The 12828-nt window shown below is 48.1% G+C and overlaps 1 protein-coding gene across 1 annotated transcript in view; it reads right to left on the reverse strand.

Moving 5' to 3' along the window:
* The window catches only part of LOC129821347 (protein Wnt-6-like), a 31379-nt gene extending 18551 nt beyond the window's left edge, over positions 1 to 12828 (reverse strand). Inside the window, exons 1-2 of the mRNA XM_055878940.1 lie at positions 12547 to 12828; positions 2042 to 2262 (exon numbers count right to left, since the gene is read on the reverse strand). Of these exons, the coding sequence (XP_055734915.1) occupies positions 2042 to 2262; positions 12547 to 12626 (301 nt within the window). The 5' untranslated portion in view covers positions 12627 to 12828. The remainder of the gene's footprint in view (positions 1 to 2041; positions 2263 to 12546) is intronic.

The following is a 12828-nucleotide window of genomic DNA, read 5'->3' on the forward strand; positions in this document are numbered from 1 at the left end:
GCAATTTATAACTATTTTTACCAGAAAGGTGAGATATTACATTTTTTGGGGGAGTATGCAGCATTACTAGTTATTGTTTATGGCTCTCTCGTGATAAATAATTACTTTTGGAGATTACTTAAATTACATTTCCGATTACATTTAGTGACATGTAACTGATTTTCGTTAGAACCTTCGTAGGAGCATCGTTAAATATCCGAGTTGTTTCCCGAAACCATCATAAGTCAAGTTGCACTTGAAAACACTTGTTATTTACTGACCGTCTCAGACCACTCATAGAACAGCTAAGGTAGTTGTTAGATCATTTTTTGCCGTTCCGCATCACTTTATACACAGAAGAGCTCGGCTAAACATAGAATCAAGCTGTTTACAATACAAATTTGTCTTCGCAATTTAACAAGCGAAGAATAAAAAGATGATTCAAGTGAAAATGAGATGACTGCATAACAAAAAAAAATACAGCAGGGCTAAAGGCAACATAGGCCTATATATATATACATATATATTTATTGTTCAGTCAATTGAGTTCTATTTGTAGGCTACACTGTCTGTAACACCTCAGTATATTTCATGATGTGTAACAACATGTACAATGAAGTGACAAAGTAATCTGTGATTTAGTGCATTATTATAGGGTAAGCATTAGAATAAGCCACCTCAATATTTGCAGCCATATGGTGATATCTCTAGGAGCTGATCTGTTGTCAGTATTGTGGAATAATTAGAATGTTAAGGTAAGATTTGAATGGAGAAAGCTGATCAGAGAGCTGCGCTGCCGTTCTTTCCTTCCTCTCAGTGTCGACAAATGGTCCAACGATGCACCTCGCGAACGTTCTTTCTGCCTGGTGTTTTGGGAAAGTCATGTTACATCTTCGGCCGTTGTAGGAAAGATGCATCGTTAAAACCCTTTTGTAAGCATTATTTCCATCGCTATCGGGAAACCGGGCCCAGTCCAATAAGAGCGGTCACATAAAACCAGGTCAAATCAATGTTCTAGCTGTTCATCTGCCGGTTGGATTCACATATGACCAGAAGAGACCAACCGCACCACAGGCACTCTGCCCTCTGCTGACTCTCAGCAACAAAACAGGAACGTTGCAAACCACAGTTTAAAGGAAGAGGATGTATATAATCTAGCACTATAGAAGGTATCGTCTTAATACCCACATATTCCTCACCGAGCGAACAAAATAACTTTAAAGAGCCTGCAGAATACTTAGCTTTGCCTCAAGAGATTAAAGGCTTCATCTGTAATGACTTATTAAATGGCTATGGCAAGAGATAGTTTCTACTCAGGTTCTTCAAGACAAAATCTTTCAGGGAAAGTTATAATGGACACTTCTCGTGTCAGATTAATGACGGTAAAGGACAGGAATTCTGCCAACGCCAGCAGGATGCTTGTAACGGTACTCTAATTGTTTTGAATATGAAAGACCTGTTCAAAAGATTCTTCAAACTACTGAGGTCACGCATTAGCTAGATAGTAGAAGATAAAAAACAATAATGGATACACTATATTGAAGCTAAACGGTGGTTTGTTGACAAAACACTTCCTTGTTGGTACACACAGAACGGTCTCTATTAACCAAGCATAGAAAAGTGCCACGGGAGGAGACAACGTACAAAAAGCAAGACAATAATTGCATAGTAGCAGGGCCTACATTTGTTTTATTACTCAGTTCAAAGAGCCCCGGCCATGTTGGAGATCAATGGTTATATGAGAAGCAATTTAGGAGATCATTTTGAGTTTGCAATTTGATGCAAAAGAGGAGCAGTCGAGTGTAAATCTGTCTTGTTAACATACAACAGCTGGCCTTGTTCTCCACTGCACTTTGGATCAGAGTAAAGTTGAAGTGAGGCCATTGGCTGTGCACTCAAAGGTCAAGGGGTCACGTCTTAAGTGAGACACTTAAACCATTTGAAAGGCACTTAGATTATTATTTTCTATGTCAGGCAGGCAGTGTGTATGTAGAGTTATTGGGAAAATTAGGGGGAAATTATCACAGGGTCCTATTTTCCATAATGACAAGTTCTCACTCACCTTGTTGGAGTATTTTGCCAAAGTACTTGTTCTGACTGGTGCAGTTCCAGCGGCGAAAACGAAACTGGTACTGGCACTCCCGTACACCCAGCTTGGCACCCTTGGCGACCTCGTGGACGATCTCTGGCTGGTTCTGGCACAGCTCAGCCTGCTTGCCCACTAGTCGCTTGGTCTTCCGACAGATACTATTGGGGTCCATGACCAGAGGGCTCCCCACTGCCCTACAGGGAAGCATACAACAGATAGACTGTGACTACAAATCACACTACAGTGGCATAACATGATGAGGTGTTCGTGTCTTACTCTTACTACATATAAGTAATCACTGAAGCTAAATGTGTAAAGGCAGTCAATGTTGTTCTCCTCCTCAAACGAGGAGGAGCATGGATAGGACCAAGATGCGGATTGAGGGAAATAAGCCATCTTTTAATAAAAACAGCAAACAAGACACTACAAAACAACAAATGAGACTAACCTTCAAACTGTCCTGTGAGGACACAGGAACAAACACCCACAAAAGCCTACTGCCTATGGCTACCTTAAATCTGGCTCCCAATCAGAGACAAATGAATGACAGCTGTCTCTGATTGAGACCCAATCTAGGCAGCCATAGACATAACTAGACAACCTAACAAACACTATCCCATACACATACAACACCCATGGACTAACCAAACACACACAACATACAATGCCCACCCCAACTCACGCCCTGACCAACTAAACATAATCAAAATAACATAAAAATAGGTCAGGAACGTGACATAACCCCCCCCTCAAGGTGCGAACTCCGAACGCACCACCAAAAGTCTAGGGGAGGGTCTGGGTGGGCATCTGTCCACGGTGGTGGCTCCGGCTCTGGACGCTGTCCCCACACCACCATAGTCACTCCCCGCTTCCGTATCCACCACCCAATGACCACCCTCCAACTAAACCCACCTAACTGAATGGGCAGCACCGGGACAAGGGGCGGCACCGGGACAAGGGGCGGCACCGGGACAAGGGGCGGCACCGGGACAAGGGGCGGCACCGGGACAAGGGGCGGCACCGGGACAAGGGGCGGCACCGGGACAAGGGGCGGCACCGGGACAAGGGGCGGCACCGGGACAAGGGGCGGCACCGGGACAAGGGGCGGCACCGGGACAAGGGGCGGCACCGGGACAAGGGGCGGCACCGGGACAAGGGGCGGCACCGGGACAAGGGGCGGCACCGGGACAAGGGGCGGCACCGGGACAAGGGGCGGCACCGGGACAAGGGGCGGCAGGTCCTGGCTGAGGGACTCCGGCAGGTCCTGGCTGAGGGACTCCGGCAGGTCCTGGCTGAGGGACTCCGGCAGGTCCTGGCTGAGGGACTCCGGCAGGTCCTGGCTGAGGGACTCCGGCAGGTCCTGGCTGAGGGACTCCGGCAGGTCCTGGCTGAGGGACTCCGGCAGGTCCTGGCTGAGGGACTCCGGCAGGTCCTGGCTGAGGGACTCCGGCAGGTCCTGGCTGAGGGACTCCGGCAGGTCCTGGCTGAGGGACTCCGGCAGGTCCGGGCTGAGGGACTCCGGCAGGTCCGGGCTGAGGGACTCCGGCAGGTCCGGGCTGAGGGACTCCGGCAGGTCCGGGCTGAGGGACTCCGGCAGGTCCGGGCTGAGGGACTCCGGCAGGTCCGGGCTGAGGGACTCCGGCAGGTCCGGGCTGAGGGACTCCGGCAGGTCCGGGCTGAGGGACTCCGGCAGGTCCGGGCTGAGGGACTCCGGCAGGTCCGGGCTGAGGGACCCCGGCAGGTCCGGGCTGAGGGACCCCGGCAGGTCCGGGCTGAGGGACCCCGGCAGGCCCGGTTTGAGGGACCCCGGCAGGCCCGGGTTGAGGGACCCCGGCCGGTCCTGGCTGAGGGACCCCGGCAGGTCCGGGCTGAGGGACCCCGGCAGGTCCGGGCTGAGGGACCCCGGCAGGTCCGGGCTGAGGGACCCCGGCAGGTCCGGGCTGAGGGACCCCGGCAGGTCCGGGCTGAGGGACCCCGGCAGGTCCTGGCTGAGGGACTCCGGCAGGTCCTGGCTGAGGGACTCCGGCAGGTCCTGGCTGGACGGACTCCGGCAGGTCCTGGCTGGACGGCTCCGGCAGGTCCTGGCTGGACGGCTCCGGCTGGTCATGGCAGGACGGCTCTGGCGCTAGGCAGACGGCAGACTCTGGCCGGCTGAGACGCACTATAGGCCTGGTGCGTGGTACCGGAACTGGAGGCACCGGGCCGTGGGCACGCACCTCAGAGCGAGTGCGGGGAACAGGAACTGGGCACACTGGACTCTCGTGGCGCACTCCAGGCCTGGTGCGTGGTACCGGAACTGGAGGCACCGGGCTGGAGACCCGCACCATAGGGAGAGTGCGTGGAAGAGGAACAGGGCTCTGGAGATGCACTGGAAGCCTGGTGCGTGGTGTAGGCACTGGTGGTACTGAGCTGGGGTGGGAAGGTGGCGCCGGATATACCGGACCGTGAAGGAGGACACGTGCTCTTGAGCACCGAGCCTCCCCAACCTTACCAGGTTGAATGGTCCCCGTAGCCCTGCCAGTGCGGAGAGGTGGAATAGCCCGCACTGGGCTATGCAGGCGAACCGGGGACACCACCTGTAAGGCTGGTGCCATGTACGCCGGCCCGAGGAGACGTACTGGAGACCAGATACGTTGGGCCGGCTTCATGGCACTCGGCTCGATGCCCAACCTAGCCCTCCCAGTGCGGCAAGGTGGAATAGCCCGCACTGGGCTAAGCACGCGTACTGGGGACACCGTGCGCTTTACCGCATAACACGGTGTCTGACCAGTACGACGCCCTCTTACTCCACGGCAAGCCCGGGGAGTTGGCTCAGGTATCCAACCCGGCTTCACCACACTCCCCTTTAGGCCCCCCCCCCAAGAAATTTTGGGGTGAGCCTCTCGGGCTTCCAGCCTCTCATACGTGCTGCCTCCTCAATCCACCGCTCCTGGGCTGTGGCTGCCTTCTTCTCCTCCCGCGAGCGGCGATTCACACCAACCTTAGCCCAGGGTCCTTCTCCGTTGAATATTTGTTCCCAACTCCATTCCTCTTCTCTCCATTGCTTTAGTCCCTTTTCTCTCTCCTCAATCCGCTTGGTCCTGTTGTGGTGGGTGTTTCTGTAAAGGCAGTCAATGTTGTTCTCCTCCTCAAACGAGGAGGAGCATGGATAGGACCAAGATGCGGATTGAGGGAAATAAGCCATCTTTTAATAAAAACAGCAAACAAGACACTACAAAACTACAAATGAGACTAACCTTCAAACTGTCCTGTGAGGACACAGGAACAAACACCCACAAAAGCCTACTGCCTATGGCTACCTTAAATCTGGCTCCCAATCAGAGACAAATGAATGACAGCTGTCTCTGATTGAGACCCAATCTAGGCAGCCATAGACATAACTAGACAACCTAACAAACACTATCCCATACACATACAACACCCATGGACTAACCAAACACACACAACATACAATGCCCACCCCAACTCACGCCCTGACCAACTAAACATAATCAAAATAACATAAAAATAGGTCAGGAACGTGACAAAATGTATGTGTTCTTCCATTAGGCAGTTTGATTACTTGACATCGGGTGTGGAGAGAAATGCTAAAGCTGCAGTGATGCGGAAACACAAAAAGGAGCTAGAGAGCTGCATCTTAATTCCCGGGTTTCTTACCTAGCGTTGACAGATGTATGTTTACCCTTAGGAAAATTGTTTATTTCAATTCCTAATGGGAGTACGGGCCTCAGGTTCAACACTGTGAACTCTTGCCAGTACTTCTCGTGACAGTTGCTATGACATAATGTGAGAACAGCCCTATCCCCCTGTTCCCTCTATTCAATAACCCTGCATCTGACTCCAGTTGAGCTGGTGTGATCTGTAAAGCTCGAGTCAGTTTTTATCATTATGTGGGAGTAGGAGTGTGTGAGAATACCTCCTTGCTTTTCACTCACCCTTGTCACAGCTAATCTTCCTGACTAATAACGTTCATCTGCCTTGTGAGTTTGTTTTAACAAGTCCAACAAGCACTCTTGCCAATCCCTAGCATTTGCGGTCTGATCAGAAGCATGAGACACAGGACCGCTGCTCTTAAAATGGAATGCATCCCATCTCCAGTAAGTCAATTACATTATTAAGTCCAAACCATTTATATACCAATGTCCGAAATGTCACTGTATATCTGTGATTCAATCAAAATAACAATTATTTGTACAGTTAGATGCACCTTTTTATTTAGCCATAGCGTCATGGAAAACTAAAACTGAACTGCCAACATACTGTACACAAAATAGCATAATGGCTGCACAGATTAAGTATTGAAAAATGATTGAAAGCCTAATAATTCACACTGTCCTAAAAGCGGGGAGTGAACAGTAGCTTAATGCCCACAATGTGAGCCATCTTCACTAAAGTGTGAGAACTTGACTCCGACAGTCCGGCGTCACCGACTTCCGGGATCCTGACATCCTTCTGCCAGTCACTGATGATGTTTTGACGACGTCTCTATAGAAACGGATCACAGGGGAACACATCTCCGGCACGCTATAGTATACCCACACAGATCTGACTCCAATGATTCCACACCCCTGTGTAAGTAACATGGGCAGATACAGAACTTAGCAGACACACCAAGTCTTTACAACCCCTGATTGTCTGATGTGTCATGGCCTTCAAACCTGGTGGAATCTGTGAGCCAGGATCATAGCTTTGAAATTGGCTCAGCGCGCTGCTCACAAAAAACAGGGACCAGGTTTTACAGCAGGAGGTGTAGACTCGTAAAAAAAAAGAAAGAAGAAGCAGACCATGTTTCAGAGTTTCTTCTCCAAGTCCTGTGTCGTTGTCAAAGGGAAAGGCAAACCCTCCTCGCCCAATTCAAAAGCCAGGCTTTTATATCACACGAGCGGCCGAAGCAGCTCGAACACTGGCCAGGACGAATCGTGTGGTCTGAATACGGCTCCGGCAATATGTAGATGAAGACATTTCTCTGTCTTGAACACCATGCTGTGTTCCAGTGTCAATACAAACCAGGACTGACCTGAACAAGACACTCACTATGAGGAACACAGTGTTATCAGTGTTGAATATAAAGGATAGGAATCTCTGTAAAAGCACACTTATATAGGCAGTACAAAATCAGATAAGCAATCAATCTTCCACGTCCATGCAATGTGTCATTATTCCTCTCCTTTATCAGTCACGGTAATGCTCCTGGACACGATAATGGTGGAACAGAGTCTAATCATAAGAGAAAGGAGGATGCACTACCATCTATGCAATCAAGAGCACTTCGAACAGTGCCTCGCATGAAACATCACAGAGATAACCAGAGACCAAAATAGAAAGGGAAACACTGATAAAGGACATGTATCCAAATAGTCAGTCTCCATGTAGGCCATCATGATCTTTTGGAGATAAGCTGTTCTTCTAGCTTTGTGTGGACCTCAAGTGACATTATGAAGTGCATGGCCATAGATATATGGGCTTTTTTGTCACTTTGCAAACAATGCATTTCATCCTCCTAATTCTCTATGCCGGCTATGGTGGATATGAAGTCAGTCATGACAAGGCTGGAACGCTAGCTAGAGAGTGGCTTGTGTTCAGCTCTCTGGTCCGTGTCGCCGAGCCATGGCACACTCTTCTCTAAAACTCAAATCCTGAACTCAAATCCTACACAACACTGATGCACCGCTGCTGTCTGTCACATGTTTGTCTTGCAATAAGTGAGGACAACATGAGGTCTACGCGCGCACTGAAAAATCTCAATGTCTGGAAATTGGTGGAGGCCACATGCTCTGTGGTGAAACAGTGTACATAGTAGCCCTGGCCAAGCCATGTCATTGAATCTTTATCTGATCCTTCTGGCCTTGAATGGAAATCATGCGAATTTCCAGAAAATTTGATTTAGTGTTGTGATGGCGCTAGAGGGGAAGGCTGCCGTCTTACCGGATCTTAACCAACCATGCTATTTTGTTTGTTTTGTACATAATGTTGCTGATACAGTCTATTATGACTGAGAAAGAGCTTCTGGACATCAGCACTGGGATTGCTCAACTCAAACTGGACGAAGAGTTATATTAGGAATATATTACAGACACCCGACCAGGCCCAGATCCCCGTTATTCGACGGAAAAGGAAAATGAGATTTCTTCGGAAAGAGATCAGGGTGCCTTGTGAGGATCAGGCGACGAGTGGCTAATCTGCCCATGCCTTCCGTCCTGCTAGCTAACGTTCAATCGCTGGAAAAATAAATGGGACGAACTGAAAGCATGTTTATCATACCAACGGGATATTAAAAACTGTAATATCTTACGTTTCACTGAGTCATGGCTGAACGACGACATTAAGAACATAAAGATGGTGGGTTATACACTCTATCGGCAGGACAGAACAGCAGCCTCTGGCAAGACACGGGGCGGGGGCCTATGCATTCATGCAAGCAACAGCTGGTGCACAATATCTAAGGAAGTCTTGAGGTTTTGCTCGCCTAAGGTAGAGTATATCATGATAAGCTGTAGACCACATGTATCTACCAAGAGAGTTTCCATCTGTATTTTTTTATAGCTGTCTACATACCACCACAGACCGATGCTGGCACTAAAACCGCACTCAATGAGCTGTATACTGCCATAAGCAAACAGGAAAACGCTCATCCAGAGGCTGCGCTCCTGGACTTTAATGCAGGGAAACTTAAATCAGTTTTACCTCATTTCTATCAGCATGTTAAATGTGTAACCAGACAACTAGACCACCTTTACTCCAAACACAGAGATGCGTACAAAGCTCTCCTTCGCCCTCCATTTGGCAATTCTGACCATAATTCCATCCTTCTGATTCCTGCTTACAAGCAAAAATTCCAACAGGAAGCACCAGTGACTCGGTCTATAGAAAAGTGGTCAGATGAAACCGATGCTAAGCTACAGGACTGTTTTGCTAGCACAGACTGGAATATGTTCTGGGATTCTTTCGATGGCATTGAGGAGTACACCACATCAGTCACTGGCTTTATCAACAAGTGCATCGAGGACGTCGTCCCCACAGTGACCGTAAGTACATACCCCAACCAGAAGCCATGGACTACAGGCAACATCCGCACTGAGCTAAAGGCTAGAGCTGCCGCTTTCAAGGAGCGGGACTCTAACCTAGAAGCTTATAAAAAATCCTGCTATTCTCTCCGACGAACCATCAAACAGGCAAAGCATCAATTCAGGACTAAGATCGAATCGTACTACACTGGCTCTGATGCTCGTCGGATGTGGCAGGGCCTGCAAACTATTACAGACTACAAAGGGAAGCACAGCCGAGCGCTTCCCAGTGACACGTGCCTACCAGACGAACTAAGCTCTATGCTCGCTTTGAGGCAAGCAACACAAACATGCATGAGAAGATCAGCTGTTCCGGATGACTGTACGATCCCCCTCTCCGCAGCCGATGTGAGTAAGACCTTTAAACAGGTCAACATTCACAAGGCCACAGGCCCAGACGGATTACCAGGACGTGTACTCCAAGCATGCGCTGACCAACTGGCAAGTGTGTTCACTGACATTTTCAACCTCTCCCTGTCTGAGTCTGTAATACCAACATGTTGCAAGCAGACCACCATAGTTCCTGTGCCCAAGAAAGAACACTAAGGCAACCTGCCTAAATGAATACCAACCCGTAGCACTCATGTCTGTAGCCATGAAATGCTTAAAATGGCTGGTCATGGCTCACATCAACACCATTATCCCAGAAACCCTAGATCCACTTCAATTTGCATACCGCACCAACAGATCCACAGATGATGAAATCTCTATTGCACTCCACACTGCCCTTTCACACCTGGACAAAAGGAACACCTATGTGAGAATGCTATTCATTGACTACAGCTCAGCGTTCAACACCAAAGTGCACTCAAAGGTCATCACTAAGCTAAAGACCCTGGGACTAAACACCTCCTTCTGCAACTGGATCCTGGACTTTATGACGGCCGCCCTTAGGTGGGAAGGGTAGATAACAACACATCCGCCACACTGATCCTCAACACAGGGGCCCCTCAGGGGTGCGTGCTCAGTCCCCTTCTGTACTCCCTGTTCACTCATGACTGCACGGCCAGGCACGACTCCAACACCATCATTACGTTTGCTGATGACTCAACAGTGGTAGGCCTGATCACCGACAACGATGAAACAGCCTATAGGGAGGAGGTCAGAGACCTGACCGTGTGGTTCAAGGACAACAACCTCTCCCTCACCGTGATCAAGACAAAGGAGATGATTGTGGTCTACAGGAAAAGGAGGACCGAGCACACCCCCATTCACATCGACGGGGCTGTAGTGGAGCAGCTTGAGAGCTTCGAGTACCTTGGGTCCACATCACCAACAAACTAACATGGTCCAAGCACACCAAGACAGTCATGAAGAGGGTATGACAAAACCTATTCATGCTCAGGAGACTGAAAATATTTGGCATGGGTCCTCAGATCCTCAAAAGGTTTTACAGCTGCACCATTGAGAGCATTCCGACTGGTTGCATCACTGCCTGGTATGGCAACTGCTCGGCCTCCGACCGCAAGGCACTACAGAGGGTAGTGCGTACGGCCCAGTACATCACTGGGGCCAAGCTTCCTGCCATCCAGGACCTCTATACCAGTCGGTATCAGAGGAAGGCCCGAAAAATTGTCAAAGACACCAGCCACCCTAGTCATTGACTGTTCTCTCTGCTACTGCACGGAAAGCGGTACCGGAGCGCCAAGTCTAGGTCCAAGAGGCTTCTAAACAGCATCTACCCCCAAGCCATAAAGCTCCTGAACAGCTAATCAAATGGCTACCCAGACTATTTGCTTTGCCCCCCCCCCCCCCCTTCTACGCTGCTGCTAATCTCTGTTATTATCTATGCATAGTCACTTTAATAACTCTACCCACATGTACATATTACCTCAATTACCTCGACACCGGTGCCCCTGCACATTGACTCTGTACCGGTTCCCTCTGTATATAGCTCCACTATTGTTATTTACTGCTGATCTTTAATTGTTTGTTATTCTTATCTCTTACTTTTTGGGGGTATTTTCTTAAAACTGCATTGTTGGTTAAGGGCTTGTAAGTAAGCATTTCACTGTAAATACCTGTTGTATTCGGGGCATTGTGACAAATACAATGTGATGTTTGATTTGATAACGATAAAGATCTGGTATAATGAAGTGCTTCTCTACAGATGATGCAGAGCTGAAGCTTGGCCCAGGACCCATTCCAGGAGCAGATGAGTGGAAATGGCACAAGCTATATGCACACCTGTGGGCCACACTCCTGGCTGCCTGCCAGACTATGACCCACACACAGCCAGGAGGACCGGGAGTTTACTTGTCCTGAAACTTGCAAAGGCATTCCAAATTCTCTGGTCTCACTGCTCTCTGCCAAAATGATTAGAGCCTAATCAAAGAAGCTCTGAAAGAAGAGGTTTATCTCAGGGACGTTTCATCTACCCCCACAAATGGCATCCTGTCTGTCTGGTCAGGCTGACAACCATTTGCTTTAAAAGACAAGGGGCAGAGAGACAGGAGTGAGATGGCATGCACAGCTCTCAACAGAAAGCATCTTTGTCCTGTCAAACTGCAGGACCTCCAGGTGTGCTCACCTGAGTACCCCAATTTAGTCTTTGGGGAGAGAGGTTCACAGTTTAGCAGTACTAATAGCTGGCCTTCAAACTTGAAAAGGTTTGATTTAGTTAAACATCCCTCTTCAAATGTACGTGTCTCAAATTAATTGTGGAAATTACTTCAGGAAAAAAAAAATCTGTCTGTGTCTTTTTAAGTCTCATACATCTCAGAGTACTGAACAAATAATTGTTTTATGATGACATATCCACTGCCTCAAGGTCCACAGGAAAAAAATCCAACTCTGACCTCCTAATATCTCTGTTTTTACAACAGGCAATCGCAGACCTCCACAAACTGAGGCTGAATCTTTTTTGGCTAGCTGAGTCATAACATTCGGGACTTTCGTTTTTTATTGTTGATTTCATTGAGTTACTTAACCACATTTTAGATATGAGTTTGTGACCAACAATAAAAATGCTGTATTGAAAATAAATGTTGTGGTTCGTTAAGACATTTTTAGAGATAGTTTGATCGGTCATTACAATTGTTTTGAGTGAGTTTGCAGTAGGAAGGTGGTGATAGATAAAGAACACCTAAACGTTTAATTAGTATGTAATTGTAGTCTAAGTGTTACCAAATGTTTCACAATGCGGTCAAGGTCATCAAAAGTGTTACCATGTTATTACACTTGTCAATACGAGGCTCTTTGAATAGTGGTTATATCAATAGAGTCAAATGCAGAATTGCATATATGTTAGTACATCCTGACATCATGCCAATCTTTAGCCAGATATCAACATGGATGCGTGCAAGGTTTAACCTACATAACATCAGATGACAAACACCACCGTATTCTAAGAAACTTTATTTACATTAGCAACTAAACTTGACGCACTTTTTAATTGTTTGTTGCATGACTTACCACCATAACCCAATAATATTGACCGGACACAAGAGGATGAAAAACAGGGCTAGTTGAGTCCGAGATAATGGAATCGTCATGATGAGAGTGTCCTTCAAAAAAAACAACGTTAAATTAAAAAGTGAGAGCCGCCAATCCCCAATTCAATTAAGGTGTTGTTGTTTTCATTGGATGTCCTGCAGAGTTCGTATTCTGCAGGATTCAGCACACCCACTAAATGCTCAAGAAGTCCTTTGAAACCCTCTTTGGATGCACCACTAAAGTTCGATTACACCGTCAGGA

Source organism: Salvelinus fontinalis, chromosome 23 (assembly GCF_029448725.1).
Source record: "Salvelinus fontinalis isolate EN_2023a chromosome 23, ASM2944872v1, whole genome shotgun sequence".
NCBI lineage: Eukaryota > Metazoa > Chordata > Actinopteri > Salmoniformes > Salmonidae > Salvelinus > Salvelinus fontinalis.